Here is a 25,238-nt window from a genome sequence, read left to right on the forward strand (position 1 = left end):
CCTCCCAACGCGCGTCAGCGCGTCTTCACATTGACTTAACATTGAAATCACTCGCGCTTCACGCCTCTACCGCGTTACCCAACTTATAAAACCCAGAAGTATCCCCTTAGCGCAAATAGTTAAAACTCTGTCTATGTTTTGAGGATCTGATCTCTTTTCACAAAAATGTCATTTTTTTCCTCAGCTTTTTGCTTAAAATTTTGTATTTTTGAAGAAACCTACCCATATCTGAGAGGTGATAAAAAGAGAACAAATAAAAGGTAGAATGAAACGGTCTTTCATTTGATATATTGTATGTTTATATATTTAAAGAAGATAATTTTCTGGAAGGCATTAAACATTTATGAAAATCATAAAAAATGCTGGTGCTGGCTGGCAACTTTTTTAAAAACGTTTTTTTTTCCATAAAAAACTTTATGAAATTACACAAACATTTCTAGCAAGGCTATCTGGATTTTACAAATTTCTTAGAGGCTGTTTACACTTGGTATTAACATGCGTTTTCGTCGATCGGATTACAAGTCGACAACGTTACTGGCAAGTGTAAACAGTATTCAAAACATTTTGAGCTCGTCCACTTTCAACCACATTCAGTGGTAGTCGAAAACCCTTTCGATCAGATTGCTTTTGTAGTGTAAACACACATATGGTTGAATGTGTTCGAACAGCCACACGCGACCACCTTCTCTCCGCCCATATATCTAATCTAAGGTACTAAACACAATGTTTTATGTCTTTTCTGACTTCTGGCGCGAACACACGGTGTACAGCGCTATTTTTAGCCTTTCATTGATAAAACTTTTCATTTTGCAAGCATGTGAAAGTTGCGACCTTATTTCATCAATTGCGCTGAAATATCAGAGAAAGCTTTAACATATACATGTACAAAACACTGTGCAGCATGTTAACTTACAACACAAGCAGCGGACTCTGACATACATAATATTAGTTTGCGTTCATATAAACTTGTCATTACTCCCGCTCCCATTTAAATGACAGCAGGGAGACTCGCCCACCATCTCACAGACCACCCCCTCACAGTATTCAGGACAGAAGCGGTCAAAAGTGGACAAAAGAGACGGATTTAAATACCAGGTGTAAACGTGATGTGTCTCTCCTGTCCACTTGTGATCCGATAGACGAAAACACATCTTAATACCAAGTGTAAACAGCCCCTTAATGCAACAACATACATGTGAGTCACATTCTCGGAGTTGAGCTGACATAACTCGAAAACAGACTATAAAAGGGTCTTTGCTTATATACCGTTCTGGCAAATTTGGTCAGACTGGTATTAGTTTTAGAGGGGGTTTGGGCACCTTTCAACTGACCAGGCTGGGAAACCATGCAGTCTTTACAAAGACCAGCATGACCAAGCTGAGAGACCACCTAACCACCTTTGGTTAGCTTCAGCAGTTTTCCAGCAGGATGCCACATTAAGTTTAAGTACCGCTCACTCAAAATGTGTTTTCATATTTGCATGATGTAAATCATTTAATCATTTGACCGCAAGAGCCACCTTTACACAAAATGAAGCGCAATACATCATTAATATTTAACTAATAAAGCACTATTTTGCCATGTATGCTGCTATCTGTTATCTGTATCTCTCTTTCTATATGTGTACATAAGAAATGATAAGCCTCGTCTTGTCAGGATGCCCATTTCAAATCAGGTGTGTGAGAGAGAGAGAGAGAGAGAGAGAGAGAGAGACTCATTTTACTGGAGTGACTGTGACATTCCTCATGAGCATCCAAAGTTGCTCTTCTGAGTCAATCCCTCTCTATTTGTTTTTGCCTTTTCCTATTTCTCCATTCATCGCAAAAGAGAGAGGAAGAAGCCGAAAGACACTCTTAAATATGACTAAGTCTATATAAAATGTGTTTTGTACAAATACCAGAATTATATAATTCTGGATAAAGTATAATGCATGACTATATGGTTCCTAGGGTGTTGCTAGGGGGTATTTATTTGACCCCCATTAATCGAACCCATTTAGGAGTCATTAGTCTCTAAAAATTTTAGATCGACAACCATATATAAATATTAGGGTTGTTAATTGGATTAATTAGTTAAGTAATTAGGGAAAATAACGTGGTAAACGCATTTAAAGTACCCGATCAAACCAGCCTTGCCAATTTAAATAGGGAATCACAAGACATGAAACACATCGCAATGCAATGCTCACACGCTGTTAAATAAGGTGTTTGTGTGAGCAACTGCATGTGTCTTAAGCCCCGAATACACTGCAGGATTTTTGCACTCCTATAGACGGTTTCATCGGACGCACGTGATACACGTCTGGTTCCGAACCTTACTTCCGGTTTCGTTTTTTAATGGTCTGACTAGTTGCTAAACTGATCTCTTGAACAAATGCCTTGTCAAAAATAACAAATGTTTTGCTTTCCTAGGTAATCTGTGTGTTGTTTTTATGCTTGTTATATAAATAAACTACGTTTAAAAGAACTTTGTTGTTATTTATTCTTAGCGGAGTTTACCGGAAGTTACGTGCGGACCGCGACAGCCACTTGTTTATGTTGTTACTGCTGAAGCGGTCTATAAGATCGTTACCTTATCACACTGTGCAACATGGATACATTGAAAAAAATGATTTATTCAATTTACTACATTTTTTTAAGGTAAGTGGTTGCAATCAATTTATTTAAGCTACATTTAAACAAAAGTTTTTTATTTTATTTTACTTTACTAATCTTTTTTGTTTAAATGTAGCTGAAATAAATTGATTGCAACCACTTACCTTAAAAAATTGAGTAAATTGAATGAATCCTTTTTTCAGTGTAGTTTAAACTTGGGTACGACAAGCATGTAGACTGTACGATGATGACACGGAAGCTTCGACGGCTGCGTCACACGTTAAAATTTCTGACACTGTCAGAAAACTATCGTAGGCTATCTTTGGAAGCAAGACCGGGAAAACGTCCATCTTTGAACCTCTCTCACTGTACGACTTTGGACCACCGATGAAAGACCACCGATGAAGAGCCACGATCACAGAAATCGAGACGATTGCCATCGTGAAACAATCTTTCGTCTGTGACAGCCAAAAATCGTGCAGTTTATCCTGGGCTAAAAAGCCAGTTCCCTAAAATCTCAATGCTTCGGACAGTGCACAAATGCTACCTGGGCATTGAAAATGTGTGTGGGTCCCCCAGAAAAAGATATATTTATGTGCGTGTGATTAAATGCGTTTAATTAGATGAATTAATCGGCATATCATGTAATTAATTTGATTAAAAATTTTAATCCTTTGACAGCCCTAATAAATATGTAAATATTGACGAGTTAACTTGTCAATTAAGAGAAAACACTTCCCTGCCAATGACGAGTTTTTACGATAATCCATATTTCCGCTATTATCCAGGTGAAGCAAACCCTTAGGGCAAACAGTAAGAACTTCATGTATATTTTGCTCATCGCTTTGAATCTGGTCTTTATAAAAAGTCCTTCACAAAAATGCAATTATCTTAAATTCTTGCTTAAATTTTTTTATTTTTGAAGAAACGTACCCATATGGGTGATTCTCGTGATATTAGACTTATGGGGTCATGAAAGATTTTGATAAAAAAGCAAATGCAAGTAAGAGTATCAATGTATTCATGTACTATTTTGCACATGATTTCAAATGACATCATAAAACCAATTTTCATTGTTTTTTCCACATTTAAGGGGAAAATTTTCATTACCGCAACATGTCCATGACTGGATTTGGGTTCTTTGACATGAAAATATATTTAGAATTAAAAAAATCTAAAAATAAAAAGCTTCAGTGCACGTTATACTATAAACATTTACAGTAAAGAAACATGTGATATTTGGTGATCATTGGTAAATGTAGAGACAATAAAAAGGAATAGAAATGTGTCCAAGAAAAATGTTCTCATCCTCCGCAACAATTTTCAATCATTGTTTAAGCCCTCAAGGAACTAACATTTTCAAAAAAAAAATGTTGGGACATAATTGACCAGGTAAGCAGTTCTTATTTTTTCTCTCCAAATAAAAGTTAAAATTTTGTTTGTCATAGTACCTAGACAACTTTTTAGTTCTCATTACCGAAACATGAGTTTGTAAATGCATATTTTTAATGTAATATCATGTTGCGGTAATGATAATTTTTGATAATGATAATCTTAAAAAAAAGTAAATAATTCTATATGAAATATTTTAAAAAAATAATGGTTATAGTAAGTTCAGACCTTAATCTTATATGTGCAAAAGAAGTTGGCTTCAAGGGCTTTTTAAGAAAATCTGATGCTGGACACCTTCTAAGTCTGGATTTCGTGAGAATCACACATATTTGAAAGGTGATAAGAGAACAAATAAAGCAGAGTGTCTGTTCTTTAATTTGATATATATTATGTTTATACATTTAAAAAAAGAAACATTTCTGGAAGGCATTAAACTTTTGAGAAAATCATAGAAAATGCTGGCGCTGGCAACTGAAAAAAAAACTGTGGCGGAGAAAGAGTTAAATTATTATTTGTGGTGTTTACATAATGCAGGAATCCATTAACACTTTGTAGACACCTCTAACCCATAAATATACCCAAGAGTAATAATAATGTCTGTTTGCCTGCACGAGCAAACAACTTTAAATTTTTTTATCTCAAAATTAAAATGTCATTTGCACCACTTCAAAGCATCCAAATATTAAGTTCTCTACTAATAACCAGCCGCAGCCCTACATTCACTTCCTGTCACATGACCTTTGACCCCCACAACTGTGCTTATAGCCTCACTAGGTCACATGCCCCAAAAACTCCGGATACGGCGATTCTGAATGCGCCTGCAGCTCTTTGATCCTCCCAAAACATAACGCGTAGCCGATGAAAGGATCTAACGCGCTAATTAGCATGATGCAAAGACGACATGTCCCTCACTTTCAATACGTCTCTTCCTCTGTGAGACGCTTGTAACTCACTCCCACTCTCTCTTCCTCTCTTAGCTAACCACAATGTTTCCACTCGCACTGCCAACCTTAGTAGGGTAGACAAAAACAAAGGGAAGGGGAGCAAGGATGAACAGGCGATGAGATGGGGGTAATACAGTGACAAAATTGGATCAATGTGAGTATTATACAATAAATCTCCATAGGCTCAAGTCTGTTGAACCCAAAACCAACCCTAACTATTCAGGGATGATCATTACACTATTGTAAACAAAAAAAGTGGGTTTGCCAACGTGTTTTGAAAACGTGTTTTGCCCATCCTAAAAAAGCCATTGTGTATGTATATAAAACATGCATGTTAAATATGCTCTGTTAAATGTTACATGGAGTGATGGGTCAGAAACGCCCTCATAATCAAAATTGTTTTAAAGAAATAGCTTGCGCAAATATAAAAATTTTCAACAATTTTTTTATCCTTATGCTGTCCTAGATCGCAAGAACCAATGATATGTCATTGTAAAGAGCACCTATTGTCTGATTCACATTTTTAAAATTCCCTTGTGTGCAAGTGTGTATTAGCACATTAACGATACGCAAAAGGTACAAACCCCAAAGTAAATGATGATGCGAGTTATCGTCTCCAACGTAAATCTCTTTTCTACAACAAACACACGGATTGTAGGCAATAGTTTACTTCTTGGAATTGGTGATGTAGACAAGAGCGACATTTTCATAATTCATCCCGCTTCGGACTCACAGTCTGTACATTAACTCCTGTCAGTATTGCATTGTGAGCGAATCTTTCAAACATGGTAAGCGGGCGTCACATTTCCGGCTGACTTCAGAGGTATTCAGGCCAATCACAATGCACAGATTAGCTGGCCAATCAGGGACACAGCACTTTTCAAATCCGTGCGTTTCAGGAAGAGAGTGAAGTCTGGAGCTACAAAAATGTACGGTATGTGGAAAATAATGTGTTTTTTAACCATAAAACACGTAAACGCATTGTACTATACCAAATACACAAAATAACGTTGTTTTTTAGCAATAAAATAGGTGCTCTTTAATTTAAATTATTCATTTGTGTTGTGTACTGAGAAAAGTACGTCAAATACATCTCGGATGGCATGAGTAAGAGTAAACTATGAGAAAACTATTGCTTTAAGTGTTTCAAAAGGGACGTACGGCCACATCCCTGTCTGAGCCGAAAGGAAAAACGCTGGTCGGCTCTAGGACAGATGTTTTCACGCAGCTTCCTGTTTGCTCATCGGATTTCTCTCTACAAATGGGTCTCAGACTTTTCCGCTCGTCCATTAGTCGCGTTCTCTTGCTTTCTGACTTCCTGCCTCCCTCTCTTTTTGCACTTGTGTCTTCTATCCATTCGGTTCCGCTGATAATTCTGTTTCCATTTCTCTCGCTTTCTCAAAGATGGGCGGGGAGTCAAGAAGCGAGGAGAAGATGATGGAGAGAGAAAGTGAAAGGGAGAGAGAGAGAGGATTCTGATGACACCATATTAGGACACAATGATGAGCCCCCCAAGGATACAGCTCTACTCCCACCCTCCTTTTCTCTCTCATCCCTCCATTCCAACTCTAATGTTTTGGTTACAGCACTTAAGTGAGGCCATGGAGTGCACAGGGAGTCCCTCTTTCTTCACCATCTAACTCCATCATTCTCTCTCTCTGTCTCGTATCGAGCGCATAGGATGACGCACAGGACAAGCGAGCTGCGTCATACTGACACACACAGACCAGCAGTGATGTCCCCTAGTCTACCAGTAACCAATGGATGACAAGCATACTTAAAAAAAAAAATCCTTGGAAACGCACACAACAGTGATTTTAAACCTTTGATCCCCTATGCTTTATTTTCTGTCATAGAAAGCACATTATTATTGGATGACATGATGAAATTTTGTCTTAAGCTAGGTGCTACTGTGTTGGCTTTCTCGTAGCTCAACAGGTGAAGGGCGGAGCTAGCAATGCAAATGTCTTGGGTTTGATTCACATGTAAGGCATGTATTGATAAGCCTAAATGCACAGTAAGTAACTCTGAACTGAAGCATCAATACGCAATTTTGCAGTTTGAGAATCAAAAAAAGTTTTTGATGACTTCATGTGAAATGTTCAGTAATGACAGTCTTTGGCTGCGTCCGAAAACGCCTACTTCCATACTATATAGTAGGCGAAAAGCAGCAGGCGAGGCAATCAGTATGTCCGAATTCCTAGTATTCGAAAAACAGTAGGGGTAAAGTACCTGGATGACCTACAACTTTCTGCAAGATCCCCAATGCTACGTACACACCAAATGGCAGGCATCACGTTACTCGCTCTAGGTTACCCGCGGGATTTATCTTTGTGTCATGCAAATTTTTCGTTAGAGTTGAATACTTTCAACTTGGCGAAGACGCTTTTGGGGCAAAAATGTTATCACGTCTTTCGCATCGCCCCGCACGAGGACGCGTCTGATCGCTTCTTTGCATTGTAATTTATTCAAACAAATCGTTGAACTCGCGGCAAACGCACTGTCCATATCGCGTCTTTCGCATCGCCCCACGCGAGGACGCATCTGATCGCTTCTTTTCATTGTAATCTACTCGCGCAAATCATTGAACTCGCGTCTGGTGTGAACCCACAGTAAGTGTTTATTCGATGCACACATCGCTAAACCGTGAGCACCCATTTTTGAGGAGGTGCACGTCAGGTACTGCGAAGGCTACGGCGACAGGGTTCGCGTCTATGCGTATGTTACGGCGTACCTATAACGCGCACCTAATGCAAAGTATAAATTGGCCTTAAGTGGTATCATGAGTCAACTTGATGGGTTTTAAGGAAAATCCATACACAGTTTAGCTAATATGTGTATTTGTAAAACTAGAAATGTTTTCGTATTGCCACGTGATGTAGCAACTGCTCAGTGTCAGTAATCCTAAATCCAAAATACCGCAATACAACCGACAAAGAGGTTTTTTTTAGCTACCAGATCACTGTCAACCTCCTCTGCATCCATCTTCGCTCTGGTATAAGTGACGACGCACACCACACACGTGCATGCCACACGTGCACTGCTTTTTTTTCTTTCTTTTTTTAAACAGCAAGGAAAATCATCAAACTGTTATCAGAAAGTTTGTGTTAACAAGTCCACACATTTATTTATTTAATATAATTGCAACATTTTGCTGTCATATAATCGCACAGGCTGACATCGCGATTGCGATGCGATTAATTGTGCAGCACTAATAGGGATGGACCGATAAATCGTCCGATGATGCTTGCAATGCTTCAATAAATTAAGGTGAAATGCCACTACACCCAAACGCCAGTCCCATCCCTAAAACGAAATATAAAATAGCTACAAAAGCCAAGTATTAGACCATATAGAGTACATTAAAACAAAAGGGACCAGGTGTATTTTGCAAAAGGCACCGTTTAAAACAAAAAAAGGTAAAGAAAGATATACCGTATTTTCCGGACTATAAGTCGCTCTGGAGCATAAGCCGCATCATAAAAAATGCGTCATTAAGACAAAATAACATATATAAGTCCCAATCGATTATACGTCGTATTTATTTAGAAAATTATTTCATAAAATCCAAGCCGAAGAACAGACATTTAATCAGAAAAGGCAAGTTATTCAACTAAACAATGGTAGACAGAACAGCAGGTTGAATAGATGTCTGTATGTTAAAAGTAATATTATCAGTTATTTAAACCATAAACCATAGCATACAGAACTTACCTGGAAGGCTGAATAGTCTAAATTAACCGAAAAAGCAAACTAGCGTGACGTTCGCAGACTCGTCATTCCACATTACAGAATCCATTGAATTACATAATACAGAAGCAGCAAATGGCGGAGTCTTGCGGCTGTAGACGGTAATGTTGTCTCTTGCCTCTTAAATGTCAAAATTAATTCCTACTGACTTACAAGGCGCACCTGACTATAAGACGCAGCACCAGCCAAGTTATGAAAAAACGCGGCTTATAGTCCGAAAAATACGGTAGGTGAAAATAAGACTAAAAACACCAAAACACCAAAAATATCCTCAGATTATACATATGGTTATATACATACTTGCATTACAGAAGCACTGCTGCCCCTTCCCACAAATATCCCTATCACATAAAGTATGCTGACGATACACATTCACCGCATTCAAGCATGAGTGATCATTTAACATTTGCTTGTGTCCTTGTTTTAAAAACACACACACAGAGCTTCATATATCACCACTGGGAAATCAGACATACCAGAACTGATGCCCTGTATGTGTGCAGGGGCAGGTGTGTTAACATGACAGTCATGCTCAAGGTCACGGGGTATTTGTGTGCATTTATGTGAAGATCCTGAACAGTCATGTGTTAGCTTCCTGTAGTGGTGTGATTAATGCATACAAAACAATAACAAAAACTTATCAGCAAAAACAAAACACACTCACACACACACACAATAGTGTCATAGTCCAAATCACCTAAACCGTGAGTGTTTCAAAACCAAGACTTTGGGGGGCCAAGACAACACCAAGACCACAGCAGGCCGAGTAAGAGTCGGATTTAGCCACACCAAAATCTTGCACTTTGGCTCTTGTGATATTGCGTAATTATTAGGGTATAAAGTCATAATCAAGTATATAATATACATGTCTTATCCATTAATTAATTAATTTATTTATTTAATTCTGGGATGTTCTCAAGACAACTTTCATCCAAACCAATAGGTATGTAAAACACCAATACCTTTGTTCACTTTTTCTCTCATACAGAGTAATGCGTTTCAGCAAAGCCCATTCTGCATTTATAATTCATAAGATGAGTTTAGTACACAACTCTCCCACAGTGCTTGCATTGTAACACACTTTCCCACACACACTTGAACACACAACGTGACTCATGACCTATGGCTACAGAAAGGTGTCTTATCAAAGTAATTCCCTGACCTATCCACAAGTAACACAAGGCCACAGCCTGGCAAACACACAAAACCAACCAGCTGTGTCAACACACACATACACACACAGTGATGCACAAGTCGGGCGTTAGAGAAAGAAAAAAAACGAAGCAAAAAACGTCTGGAGGTAAAGTATGCGGTTTGCTTGAGAGCCTGTCTTGGCGGATGTGTCTCAGCATGTTTCCTCAGGAAAAAAATATATATATGATTTTTCAGATTAGTCAAAAACAGGTCGTGACATCACCTGAAAGCGGGGTTACTCTAAATCGCATTTGGAAGAGCTTCTGTATTGAACAGTTTAAGAGAAAAAAAAACAACGCGTGTGTCTGGGGTCGCAGAGTTAACTGTCTGACACAAGATTACGCAAAGTAAAGTAGTTCTCAGAAATGAATCTGAATTTACAGCAACAGTGAAACGTCTCTCTAGGATAGGAAACCTGGGCCAGATTTCTAAAGAAAGACATTGAGGCTTAGGTACTCAGCACAAATTTAACCCTCAGTGTCTCACTGAATTTAAAGGAACACGCCGACTTTAGCTTATTCACTGTATCCCCCAGAGTTAGATAAGTCCTTACATACCTTTGTCATCTCAGTGCATCCCATAACTCTGTCTGACGCACCCACCGCTAGCCTAACTTAGCACAATGACTGGAAGTAAATGGCTCCAGCTAGCCTACTGCTCCCAGTAAGTAAAAAAATAACGCTAACATTTTCCTATTTATATATTGTGATATGTAGTCACAGCGTGTAAAATTTACAAGGTCATATGAGACACAGCCATCTTTTAACCGTATACATACTGGGAACTATATTCTCAGAAGGCGAAGTACTGCTACTTGGGCGGAGTGATTAGCGCAACACTTCCCAAACTTTCTATTCCTCACCACGGGGCTTGTCAGGTGCTGTAAGCAAATCATCAACATTGGGCAATTTTAAGAACTTAATTGATAATACATTTCGATTACATTTAGCACAAATTATTCTGACCCTAATTAAATTTAACAATTAAAATGTATGCATTAAATCCATTACAATATTGTATTTGGTTTTAATGAAAAACATTAAGTAGGCGTATCACATGTGTTTCAAAATGTATATTCATTTAAGTTGGGACAACATAAATAATTTGTGTTTTATTAAAGCAATATTGCTAAAAGTGGGTGGGGATTTCCAGTTCCCAGCATGCTTTGCATTAGACTGAATAATGGGTTCTAAATAATAATAATAATCAAAATAAAGGGTTATTTTATGCATTTTTAATTAAAGGAGACATATCATGAAAATCTGACTTCACTTTTTCCATGTTTAAGTACTTTCGCCGCATAAATTCCAGATATCTGCTCGCAAAATATGCGGGGCTTGCATGATTCGTAGCAAAAAGTCGTATATATCTTAGCAAAAAGTTGAAAAATGTTGCATTTACTTCACACATGCGCAGCCATGTCCCCTGTTGTCATAGGAATGTTAGGAAGTGACGTAATTACGCGACGTGAACATACGTGAAAAGATGCAAAAACTACAAACAGTTTTTGCGAATTCACGCAGTTTTTGCAAGTTCCCGCAATTTTGACAAGTTCCCGCAATTTCATGGCATAAAATTGCATAAATATCCTGCATATTCAATTGCATTTCTTAAGAAAACGTGCCGCAAGATCAAGGATTTTTGCCCGCAACAATCACAAAAAACAACTCTTGCCGTAAACCGTAGTATTAAACTAAATATGTGTTCGCTACACTACAAAAAATGATTTTCAAGAAAAAAATTCTTAGTATTTTTGTCTTGTAAAAAAGAAAAAAAAATGTAGTGTTTAAGAAAAATCTTCAAGAATTTTTTGCTTACCCCATTGGCAAATTGTTTTTTTGCTTTATTTCACAAAATCACTTAAATTTGATATTTTTGGTTTAAAAACTAGACTTATTTTCTTGGGTCGTTTTGCTCATCAAGAAAAAGTATCTTAATTTAAGAATTTTTAGATATTTTTACCGAAAACTACGATTTTTTTCTTGAAAATAATTTTTTGCAGTGTACAAAACAAACATGATAAAATTTCTACAAACAAAAGTAAAGACTCAAAGGTCCTGTCAGCTATGTTTTTTATATCTATATCCTTAAACATTTGTTTGCTCAGAACTAAAATTGTTATTATTTTTATATGATTTGCGGAGTATTTGAATTAATTTCAAATAGTGTTTTATCGGACGTACGCACGCTGTCAATGTTACGCGCCTAGCCTGCCCAAAGTTAACATTGGGTCCATGTATTTTTATCAGTCTGGCTAGTGCCTAAACTGACCTCTGGAAAATGAGCTTGTTGAAAATAGAAATGTTTTGGTTTTATAAAGACGAGGGGTGGCGGCGAGCATGGATCACTGTGTGAAGAGAGGTTTGGCAGTCAGGCAAGAATTCAAAGATCTGTAGCTAACATTGCATTGTATACAAAACATTTTGAACAGTAACGTTAACTCCTTGTAGTGGTTTATACACTTTAGGCAAGATCATTTACTTGCTATTTTTTGTCATCAGAAATAATTACCTCAAGAAAAGCTGTTGTTATTAATTCTTCGCAAAAGTCCACCAAATGTTTAGGCCACAAAAGCCATTCGTTTATGTTGTTGCTGCTGAAATTGTCTCAGAAGAGTTTTTGATATCTTTATCATGAAACATTATATGATCAGAATAGATTTTTACACAATCACTGCATTTAGGCAGTATACATCCATTTCACATACTATTTTTAAACCGCTTGTGGACAGTATAAACAGCACTTCAAAGACTTGGCCACTTCGTCAATCAAAACCAAGACATAGTTGATGACTAAAGACAGAAATAGCCTTCCAGCTGTGTGTATTTACACCCACATATACTTGTGTTGTGGCTATAGTTTCCCAACAGACTGGACAAACCTGTCCGGCTCGGCCGTCTCAAGGGCTCGGAGGCACAGTGCGATCCGAGCGCTCGGATGAAAGGTTGGAATGAGGTCAGATAACGTATAGACTCTCCACTTTATATGCGTTCAACACACACACAATCTCCATATATTCACTAAAACAATGCAAAAATATGATTCTTTATGTCTATTTCTCTTATATGATTTGTGTAATTTCTTTCCCAAATAAAGAGCTAGTTTATGTCGGACGGCAACAGTGTGTGTGTGTGTGTGTGTGTGTGTGTGTGTGTGTGTGTAGGGTTGGGCTTCTTATCTGCAAGAACACACTCCGATCTGAGCAGATCAGTTCCAACAAACAACTTGTGCTTAGAGCAAGGTTGGGCATTTACAGTAGCTTTAGATATACGTGTAACACATACAATAGGGTTCATGCTTGTATCTTTGATTAACTACTTTTTTAACTTATAAGCAGAATCGGACAGTTCGTAGAGATTCTAGGAAACTAAAAATAAATTTCACTGTATTTGTCGTCCAAACATACTGCCGAAACGCACAGAAATGATCACAACTGGACAGCTGAAAATAGCTGTGTTTACATGGACAACTATAACCCGTTTAAATGTTAAATCTAGGGATGCTCCGGTCAGATTTTTGCAGTCGATACCGAGTACCGATTTGTTGTCTTCATGAACGCCCGATACCAATGCCCGATACTGATTCTTCAAGCTGATATGTGCGCTCTTTGATGATTGTAACTGTTAAAAATGTTTTCTAGATAAAGTAATAGCACAGATGTTGCCTTTGTTATATTACTTGCAGTAATTGGGTATATTAATGTTTTAATAGAGAATCAAATAAATAAGGACAACAAATATTTATTCTACAAATAGCAATTTAATTTGCCTTTAAAAAAGGCTTTTGTCTGTTCAAAATAATGAAAATAAAAAACTTAATAATCTTTACTGTATGAATTAAATATAAACGCATTCGTATAAAGTACAACAGTTCTTCAATAAAGAGCAGAGAGTAATTTCATTCATCGGAATTAGGGATGGCTAACGATTAATCGTGATTAATCTATAGCAGAAAAAAGTTTTTGTTTAAATCAATTTAATAAATGTGTATATAGGCGGTTTCAGCAGTAACAACATAAACAAGCGGCTGTCGTGGTCCGCACGTAACTTCCGGTAAACTCTGTTAAGAATAAATAACAACAAAGTTCTTTAAACGTAGTTTAAAAGTTCTTTAAAAACAACACATGTATTACATACGAAACCAAAACATTTGTTATTTTCGACGAGGCATTTGTTCAAGAGATCAGTTTAGCAACTAGTCAGACCATTAAAAAAACGAAACCGGAAGTAAAGTTCTGATCCAGACGTGTATCGCGTCAGCGTACGTGTGTCCGATGAAACCGTCTATACATTTTTATATTTATGCATAATTTATATAAATACTTACAAAAAATCTTAAAATTATACATGCATGTGTGCATATTTATATTTACATAATTATTATACACAGTTCCACACAAATATATGATGTAAACAAAAACTTTTATTCTGCTATAGATTAATCGCGACTAATCGTTAGCCAATGATTTAATTCCGATGAAGGCAAAAGGTGTCCATGTAAAAGTAGCTATTCAGGCTTCGACGATTATGTAACGGTTTCACCCGTAATTGTAATCCCGATTCTTTTTTCGATTAATTGTGAAGCCCTATAATATAATGCACAGTCCTGACTGACAGAAATGCAGTTCTGTTTTTCTTTAAGGCAGATGCTTTAGGAATACAACACTATCGAAAAATTATGTTAGTAGTCTATTCTGTCTTTTTTCATCTTTTTATGTCACTCACTTCCTATTTCTTTCCTATATCCAATTATTAGAGAGAAATGGTTCATAGGCATTTGTTAACCCAACAGATTTACAAACAGGTGGATGTACAGTGCTTTCATAAATCCATTGCTCTCTGTATTTCCAGTTTGCTTTCAAACTAAGGTGACCCCTTCCACACCCACAAAATGGATTTCATGTATCCCCAAAATCATTGAAATGCTTCTTTGGTTGTCTCTAGTATGAAGCGGCATAAGATTGATGACTGCAGGCAGCTTATTCAAGAGTGAAACAGGCAGGAGAGAAACAAATGATTATGTAATTACTTCCTAACTGAACTCTGTTGTATATGTGCCGCAGCGATCGTTTATCCACACTGTTTGTTTGCGTGTGAAAACAGTGGTGGAATAGATCAGAAATAACAATATAATGCCGAATAATAGATATAACAATTCAATGATCCCAAACATTTTTGAAATTAAATAAAATTAACTTTTCAAAGTTAAAATGCAATGGTCACACTACTAGACGTTAAGCTTGCAAAATCTCTTTGCAGATCTCTTTGTATATGGTCAGCAACTGGATATATTAAAAAGTGATTTTGACATGCTTGCACCTTTATGTTTGCTTCTTGTTGTATTCGTGACACAAATTCAAAGGTCAAAGTTTAACATTTAACATGGGAACAAACTCTTTGCAACAGCTTGCGTTTTAGATCTACAGCAGGGGTGTCAAACTCAAAGCCTGCGGGCCAAATCCGGCCCACCCCCTCATTTTAGCTGGCCCACGAGGGCTTACAAGTTATGTTAATTACACCCCTGATCTACAGCATTCACATACATATGAATGGAAGCCAATGGCATAAAGCTTACTTGTTTCATTAGACATATGGTTTATTATCTGTTGACAGTGTTGTCCAACACCATAGACTGTAAAAAAAGATGGACGACACGCCACCGCTTCCTTCCATTGTAATGAACAGAGCGTAAAATTTCCGACGATGGGGGCTGACGTTACGGAAAAACGTCAGTTTGGAGCCAGGGAATGCGCAGAAGGAATCGTCCATGGTATCAAACCACCTGTATCTAACCTTCTCCCAAACACTCGCACGCCCAATTTAACCATGCCCCTTAAACGTCTTATTTGACTAGCTTGCTAAAATAAGGTAAGTTAAATGCAACTTATTTTGTCAGTGTGAAATAACAGAAATCGAAAATTAATATTTAGTTATATCTTCAATCTTCCCTCGAAGCTCTGACAGTCCGCTCAGAGAAGCTGTCAATCACAAATGTCAATCATAAAGACACGCCCCATTTCTATAGCATAAAATTACAAGCTAAAATGAAACTTCGCACAAAAATGTACAATGTGATCTCAGCATAATAACAACTACCTTAGAGGACCAAATAACATTAACAATAAGGACCAAAAACATCTTTCCGAAATTTTTGTTGGAAGTGTAATGTTTTTTTTTAACTGAGTTCCGTTCGTTTGCATGGAGAGGGCGGGGTTTACGACTTGTACTGCATCCAACCACCAGGGGTCTGTCAAAGCAGCTTCACTTTTCAGGATACATGAGGCACACCCACCCAACACTTGTTGTTAATCAACCAAGCGGTCACTGTTATCAAGTAATGGTGATTATCTAAAATTGGCTAAATGGTTAATGGTGCAGATCAAAGTTTAAGTTTAAAGGACAAGTTTGGTATTTTACACTTAAAGCCCTGTTTTTAGATTGTTTATGATGAAATAGAACGGTTTTGACTAATATTTGGACATATGATGCTGGCCTGAAAATTTTTGGATGTTTGTTGTTTCACCTCCCACCTCTACAATGGGTGTATGGGTGCACTGGAACAATCCTTCTTAAAATGCATTAGACTTTTGTTTACTAAAACACCTGTTGGAAAGCATCTTTTGCAGCGATTTTTGTGTGAGCATATCAGTGAACACCCCTGACCACTCGGTGAGTTTCACGTCTTTGTAAACGAAAGTTTAATGCATTTTAGGAAGGATTGTTCCAGTGCACCTATACAGCCATTGTAGAGGTGGGAGGTGAAACAACAAATACCCGAAAATTCTCGGAGCAGCCGCATATGTCGAAATTTCAGTCAAAACCGTTCTATTTCATCATAAACAATCTGAAAACAGGGCTTTAAGTGTAAAATACCGAACTTGTCCTTTAAGCAAACATTAATGAGATGCAGCAACTGCCAATAAGACTAACAGTAGTGTACCTGAAAAACATTTACCTCCTGATACATTTGACTACAACAAACAGCTGCCATAAGAACAAAACAAACTCTCGACATGGCTACCACTAGTAATTTAATAGCCTGTCAATGTAAACACACCTTTACAAATATAGAGTTTAATAGCTTGTCTTTAGACAGAAAACACACAGTCCAGAGCTGTGGAGCGGGGTCAGGCAGGTACCGTCCAAGGAAAATGCCAGAAATAGAAATCCTCATGGCGAGACGGACAGTGACGCAACCCTCATGCATCTGGGCTAGTAGCATGTGCATCTGTGTGTCACTGTTCACACACACCCACCCATTGAAATCAGACAGTAACATGGGGTTACATGGCCACAATGGGGCAAAGGGCCATCCAGTCCATCACCCTCGACACAAATGTCTGATCTCATCCTCCAGCATTCAGCATTACATCCATCTAACTACATTTCTTTCTGACTAAAACACTAACTTTAACTTACTAAAATATAAAAAATAATATGCAAAACAGACCGTAAGGACTTTAAAGACTTATCCACTATTTGTGGGTTCCTACAGATGATTCGGCACGGGGTTGTCTGCTGTAGGTTGTCTCAACAGGAGCTGTATCGACATTATTATGGGGTGAGAGCTATCGAATATCTCTCAGAAGAAAGCATTGCCCTCATAAAATAATCGCCACCGCTACCATCGAAATACAAGACATGGAAAGTTTGTACACTGTACATATGATACGCCAGAAGATGAATCACTACCTTGGCATGAGTAACACTTTAGTTTCCACTCTATTCTGAACAACAAAAGGATTTCTGACGAAATATAGTTAAATGATAGGGAAGGGATGAATGTCGTTTTGGAATAAAAATTCAAACTGGGGACAAAAATAAGGAGCAGGAAAGGCGGAGGAAAACAACTTGCATTTCGCATGGGAAGTTCAAATATGGCGACCATTTAAATCCTTATTACGTGTGTCTTGCGAAAAAATATATGTGCATGGTTCACCAATAAATTTGACGTTATCAATGAGCTGATTGTATATTTACAATACAACGCATCAATTACTAAATATGTTATATTTAATATAATGTAATAAAATAGTAAAAAACAAATTTCACATATATTATACAATTGGAGACATTTGTATTATTTTAATTATGCTTTTTGGAGCTTTACCATGTTAACTCCCATTTAGAAGATAACATGACGGCATTTTAATATAAAATTGTTTGTGTTCGACTGAAGAAAGTAAGTCATATACATTTATGAGAGTGAGTAAATTATAAGAATAATATATGTAAAACGTATGTAATTTATGTCAATCAATGGCTTTTGATGCTCATATAGTCAAAGACGTTATTGATTAAGCAGTTGTAAATCTGTGATGACTGTGTCAAAGAGAGATATAACAGAATTCAGAAATAAAATAAAGTTATAAATGTAAGAGATATCCAATAAGTCTTTTGAGAATTTCCAGTTAAGTATATCTAGAGATGATACCAGGATGCAGTAAAACTGCAAAAGGGTTGCAAACACCTTTATACAGGGTGCTCAAAGGACATGGGTTACACAACGAAAGCTTATCTTTATCATCATCAAGGTTGTATGGTGCTCATAATGACTGTCGTTACCAACACATACACAGCTAAGCAATAAATACCAATATATGTATTGCAATACAGATGCTGTTTCAAAACCAAGTAAACCGTCTACAGAGGTAGCATTTTAAAGCACTGTAGGTCCAATCCTGACATCCACAAGAGTCATGCTCCCCTGAAGATATAGTTTTATCTAGGCCTTAATTTAAAGGTACCCTTTATAAAGGAGGCAATTGCAACAAATGTTTATATTTGCTTCTTAAACGTCTTACCTTTCAGCTGCTCAGTAATGCCATGCCCGACACGTTCAGCCACTCTCCCGTCTTCTCTCTCGTAACGGTCATCCAAAAACCTTGCGGTGACCTCTGACAAGTGGACCTTCCCTGCCACGCCCAGCTGTTCCATTAGATTGGCCAAGTTGACGTCATTGGACCACACATCAAACTTAAAGCGCTTAATTCCCAGAATGCCACACAGCACCGTGCCGGTGTGCACGCCAACGCGCATGTCCACGGTCTCGGACGTCTCCTGGCAGAACTGCTCAATGGCCTGGATCATCCCGAGCCCCATTTCCACACAACAGTAAGCGTGATCGGGCAGTGGTTCAGGGCATCCCGCCACACAATAATAACAGTCTCCTAAAGTGCTGATCTTCTCACAGCGGGTCAACTCGCACAGACGGTCAAAACGACCAAAGAGGTCATTCAGCAGTCCGACTAGGGCATGAGCGGATTTGTTGGCACTCATTTTGGTGAAACCCACAATGTCAGCAAAGAGGATGCTCACCGGGTCCATACGCTTCATGTTGAAAGGTCTGAAAATGATTTGTCCACGGGGAATGGAGTTTTTCTTACGTTTGTTGTTCTTAGGGCTGGACGAGGTTACGGCAGATGCAGTAGCGACGGAGCATGCACCCGCGCTGTATCTCTTCCCCGAGCTTTCGCTCTCCTCGTCCCCCTGCTTCATCAGCTCATCCGCCACCAGCCTTGGCATCACCGAGTGGATCATCCGCTCCTTCAGCGCTTTTTCAACCTCCAAGTCTTTCCCATGCATGATGGCCTGCCCGACTTTCAGAAACGTACTTCTAGAACGCACTTCGGACATAATGAATATGTGGATGCCAATGACATGTGCGCACAGATGCAGCAGGGCTTTACCTGGGCCGAGCCACCTTAGAGTGTCCCAGTCTGAGCTATGACCTGTGGCCAATGTCCCTCCGTTGCTACGGTCCACCTGAGCAAGCTGCAACCAGCCTAAAGCCTCATAGAGGACCGAATACAGAAGTCCAAGGAGCACAGATGCATACAGGCGCAGATGTAGCACGCTGTACAGCAAAAGCAGCACCTCCATACACAGGGAGAACGTCCCAACAGGTGACATACAAGGTGCATACTCCTCACTTAGTAGTAGTGATTGATTGCTTTCTCTCTGCCCACCGAAATGAGCAAAGCGAGCGGTTTGCGTTTGAGGTGCCAATGTGATGCCAAACATGATTACGGTAAGCAGGAAGGAGGTGTGGTTATAGAAACGTACATAGAGCCTTGTGAAAGTAAACCAGAGGAAGAGGAGGCACAGCACAAGAAACCCTGCAGTGGGTACAAGGAAGTTTGTGGGGTCGCACCTGGTGCTATTGATCCCAAAGTACACGCCCCACAGGAGTGCAGCAATGGCTAAATAAAACAGCACATATCGAAATCGTCTCTGCAACTGCGGAAAGCACCGCTCCCTGCACGCCTCCTCCAGGACGGGGGAGTCGAACTTGGGGTCCCAACACTGTGCGGCAGACCTTTCGAACAATGGTGGCACTTTCCTTTGACTGCTCAGATGGGTCATGATAGCCTTGGGTACACCCAACTCCCCAGAGCTGCAGCTCGATGAGATACTGTATTTACAGGGCTTGCCGCTGGGCACATCCCGGTTTCGGCCCACCTGTTGATTTCGGGAGTCGCTTATCCGCACAGTAACACCTCCTCCTTCGCTATCACATCTAACCTCCGTCTCTTGCTGTGGCAATGCCATGGCGATAAGACAACAATTTGCTTTTTATTATCACATATCAGCAAACGTTACTGCTGTCTGTATAAAGTGGCATTTAATAAAAACAAAGACTCGTATGAGAGCAAAAAAGGCAGCTTGTGTTTGAAAAGTGAACTAGTTTCCTCGTATTTAGTGCATTTATGACGGACATAAACCGTTTCGGACTCTTGAGCAGTTAGTATCCGTGCTCCGATTACGTCAGCACTCGGATTCCATTATATTCTAAGGCGCTTGAATGCGCATGCGTGAACTGTTGCTCGGCCAGTGCGGCCGAGATTGACGCACTGTCATGTCTTTACTTCTCGTGCACATCGTTTTTAATTCACATAAAAGACGACACAAACGTAAGTATACTTTCAATGAAACTGAAATGTGAAATCGGTGTCCATTGAAGACGTCAATAAATTATATTTTTATCCAGTCCACACCGTCCCTCAGGCACCCTCTCCAATGCTCCACAATGTTTGAATTTACTTGCCCTTTAGAAGTTATATACGAAGGTAATTTAATGTTATATTTCATATTTCCAAATGCCAGATTTTACACATGTCTTCGTTTGTAGTGTGTTTTCAGTCAGACTCAACGGCTTGTCTGTTAAATGGCGTCAATTTCTGAGAGAAAAGTTTTTTTAAAGTACATATTTTCCTTTTAGAGCTATAAAAATCTGATTAATTCCCAAATCTCCAGCAAGAAATTCCCTTAGGTTGTGACATCAAATTGAAGCAACACTTTTATTTATATTATAACCCGTATACTGAGGAGAAAGTAAACGCCAGTCGGTAAGACTCGTTTGCTCGTTTTTCGTCCCGTTACTGCCCCACTTCTGCCCCCGTCGAGGGTAAAAATATGGCCTATTCCCATGGAGGATCCCCGTCCTTTCCTGAACACCCACTCCGGATATCAACAGTGAGTATTCCAAGTATTAAAAAGCATTTAAATGCCTCAACCTACAAGTTGCGTTGAAGTTTAGTGTGACGTCGCGGCAACTTTACATGACATCAGACCCTCGCGTGTCGGTGCAAGGCTGCTGTGCATGTCTGCCAGCTCCAGTAGATAAATAACACTTGAGATTTACATTATTTTTTTAAGAAGAAAACACTTGTGACATCGAGCCACTCTGACAAATCAAAGTCTGCTGAAGGCAAAGTATATCCTTGCTTATGTGTATATATTCGTCCGTAGTCCTTCAATTCCTAAGCGTTTCAATGCAAACAGTTCAAAATGAAGACGAAACTTTTTCCCCAGGCCTCGAGTCCCTTGATCGGGCTGGTAGTTTAACACTCGCGGAGTTCAGAACAAGATTGAGTATGCGCTCTCCTCGCGCACTCCCTTACTTAAAATACAATGCGGATCCTCCGACATTACCCTCCGCTTTATTCCACCGGTTCGCCACGAAGAAACGCCTTGTCTGTACAGGATTCCTCCAAAACTCCGTACAAGTCCGCTTTTCTCCGCGCGTGAGCTCATGCCAGGCGAACGCACCGCAGCTCCGTCGCGTCCTCTTCCGTTAGCTCTCGGTTCTTTTCCCACCGTCTGCACGAGCCTGTTGAACGGAACGGCTGTGTCGTGAAGAACCGGACGGCGTCGGATTGGAGTTGAACCCTCGCTTACCCGGGCGCAGCGTTCACCATGTTCTGAGCACACTCGGAAAAGATGGTTGTGGGCGTGCTTCGGGGTGGACAAGTTGACTACAGTGTTGAAATTCAGGGGAGGGGGTGAGCTGGTGGGGAGCGCGCACGTTTTCAAAACGGTTACGCGCACGCATGAGAAAGTCAACTTGGATTGATGTTCTCTGGGCATTGAGCCCACATTTCACGTATTAAAGGAACAGGTTCGTTGACTGTAATTATGAAACTATTTATTTTCCATTGACCTGTTCCTTGATCTATAAAAACAAATAAGAGTTAGCCTAACGTTACTCTGTTCGTCCTATTTGCGTCGCGTACTTACTGTTCCCTAAAAGTATGGACTGGAAAGAGTGCTTCTCAAAAGAGTGTGCTAGTATGGGACATAGTACTTTAGTTAAAGGAGTAGTCAAATTTTTTTTTTAAATCCAGATAATTTACTCACCACCATGTCATCCAAAATGTTGATGTCTTTCTTTGTTCAGTCGAGAAGAAATTTTGTTTTTTGAGGATTTTTCTTATTTTAATGGACCTTAATGGACCCCAACACCTAACAGTTTAATGCAGTTTAAAATTGCAGTTTCAAAGGACTCTAAACGGACTTATCTAGAGAAACGATTGTCATTTTTGGCAAGAAAAATAAAAAATATGCACTTTTAAACCACAACTTCTCATCTATCTCCGGTCCTGTGATGCGCCAGCGCAACTTCACGCAATACGTCACGTCAAGAGGTCACAGAGGACTTATGCGAAACTACGCTTCAGTGTTTACAAGTGTGGTGAAAGAGGACCAGTCCGACGTTGTTGTATGTGGAATGATACTAATTAATGTCTTTGTGTCATTTTATTGTTTAAAATGATCCGCAAATCTGCGTTTCATATATGTAACACGTGACCTTTCCATGGCATTACGCAATGACGTGGGGTCGCGCTGGCGCGTCACAGCCGGAGGAAGAGGAGAAGTTGTGTTTAGAGGTGCATATTTTTTATTTTTCTTGTCTAGAATGACAATCGTTTCACTAGATAAGACCCTTATGCCTCATTTGGGATAGTTTAGAGTCCTTTGAAACTGCAATTTTAAACTGCATTTAAACTGTTAAGTGTTGGGGTCCATTAAAGTCTGTTAAATGAGGAAAAAAAACTGGAATGTTTTCCTCAAAAAACATAATTTCTTCTCGACTGAACAAAGAAAGACATCAACATTTTGGATGACATGGTGGTGAGTAAATTATCTGGATTTTTTTAAAGAAAACTTACTAATCCTTTAACGTAATGTAAGTGACTGTTGTTGTCTAGACAACATTGTGTCTTTAACAATCGAAAACAATAAAATGCATCCTTCTTGCAGTTTTTTCTTATGCAATGTTTACTGTATTGAATTTCAAGAGTTTTTTGGTGTCCCCAGAGTATGTATTTGAAGTTTTAGCTCAAAATATCAGATAATTTATTATAGCATGTTAAAATTGCCACTTTGTAGGTGTGAGCAAAAATGTGTTGTTTGTGGGTGTGTCCATTAAAATGCAAATGAGCTGATCTCTGTACTAAATGCCAGTGCAGTGGTTGGATAGTGCAGATTAAGAGGAGGTATTATCCCCTTCTGACATCACAAGGGGAGCCAAATTTAAATTTTTTTCACATGCTTGCAGAAAATGGTTTACCAAAACTAAGTTACTGGGTTGATCTTTTTAACATTTTCTAGGTTGATAGAAGCACCGGGGACCCAATTCTAAAACTTAAACATGATATGTCCTCTTTAAGGATACTCATTAAAGTCACAATGAATGAAATATTGTCTTTTTTTACAAATGACTTATCCGTGAGCTTCATTAATTTTTTAAAATTCACGTGCCCTCATAATCATAATCAAAAACGTTAATCTCCATCCGTCAGTGAGAGTGCGGGGTCTGGGAAAAGACAGCGGTGGTTACAGCGAATTCACACGGAGCCAATCACAGTGGCCGCTACACATGCTCCGTTCTTCCATAAACGTAATTGGCTAGCTCTGTCTAGGTAATTTGCATAAGGCGATTTGATTGGCTGACGCACGCGTTGCCGCTTGAAAAGTTGAGAAATGTTCAACTTCTGCCACGAGCAACTGCACTGACGCGGCGCCGACGGATCCACAATTCAGTTCGGCAACGCATGATGTCACCCATTAAAAGTGAATGGGAAGCGTTAACGCTGACGCCTCGTGTGAATGCGCCGTTAGCAAATAGCAACATGACCAGATGCATCCGGTGACTTATTTTTTTGAGAGCGCACAATGCGAAGTTCTTCACAACATTTATATATAGCGATTCATGTGTGTGGTTCGTAATTTCAAAATTTGTGTTCGGCGCGTCGAGTAAACCTATGTGCATCACGTGTCTTTTCAAAATAAGTGCCTGGTGCAGATACGTCTAAGGGTTTATAATAAAAGAGACACTCGCGTTTGCTAGATACTTGCATAATCTCATGCATAATCAGAATTTAGTGTTAAGAGAGTGTCTTGCGTGTATTTTGTGAACTTGAGCTTCTCTTTTATCGTAAATGGTTTTGACGCATGTGCAGCAGGCACTTATTTTGACCAAACACGTGATGTACATGACGCAACAAACACATATTTTGAAAACACGAGCAACACACATGACACTCCGAACACATATTTTGAATTTGCGCCCTTCGGAAGAACATGACCCGACTTCCAATTATCCAATCAATTCTCAATGGACAAATTCAAGTCCAGCCCTACCTTTATTTCCCTTTCACAAGCCGTTTCACAGATGTGAATATGTATTCACAGATATAAGGAAAAATAAGACAATCGCTACTTCCGTTTCAATGTGATAAACTAAGATTTGGGATAAATTCTAATTTTGGACGGATAGTATATGAATTGGAAAGGTATAGGTTAGGAAGCAGGATATTGCACTGCAAAAAATGATTTTCAAGAAAAAAATTCGTAGTATTTTTGTCGTGTTTTCAGTAAAAATATCTAAAAATTCAAACGACCCAAGAAAATAAGTCTACGTTTTAGACCAAAAATATGAAATTTAAGTGATTTTGTGCATAAAACAAGCAAAAAAAATCTGCCAATGGGCTAAGCAAAAAAATCTTGAAGATTTTTCTTAAACATTAAATTCAAGAAAAATTTGCTTACCCCATTGGCAGATTTTTTTGCTACGTTTATGC

The 25,238-nt window shown here is 38.9% G+C and overlaps 1 protein-coding gene across 1 annotated transcript in view; it reads right to left on the minus strand.

The window, feature by feature from the left end:
* adcy9 (adenylate cyclase 9) overlaps positions 1–22,185 on the minus strand; it is a 45,498-nt gene extending 23,313 nt beyond the window's left edge. Inside the window, exon 1 of the mRNA XM_055217263.2 lies at positions 18,678–22,185. Coding sequence (XP_055073238.2) covers positions 18,678–20,424 — 1,747 coding nt within the window. The 5' untranslated portion in view covers positions 20,425–22,185. The remainder of the gene's footprint in view (positions 1–18,677) is intronic.
* Positions 22,186–25,238: the final 3,053 nt, after the last annotated feature.

Source organism: Misgurnus anguillicaudatus, chromosome 23 (genome assembly GCF_027580225.2).
Source record: "Misgurnus anguillicaudatus chromosome 23, ASM2758022v2, whole genome shotgun sequence".
NCBI classification, from domain to species: domain Eukaryota; kingdom Metazoa; phylum Chordata; class Actinopteri; order Cypriniformes; family Cobitidae; genus Misgurnus; species Misgurnus anguillicaudatus.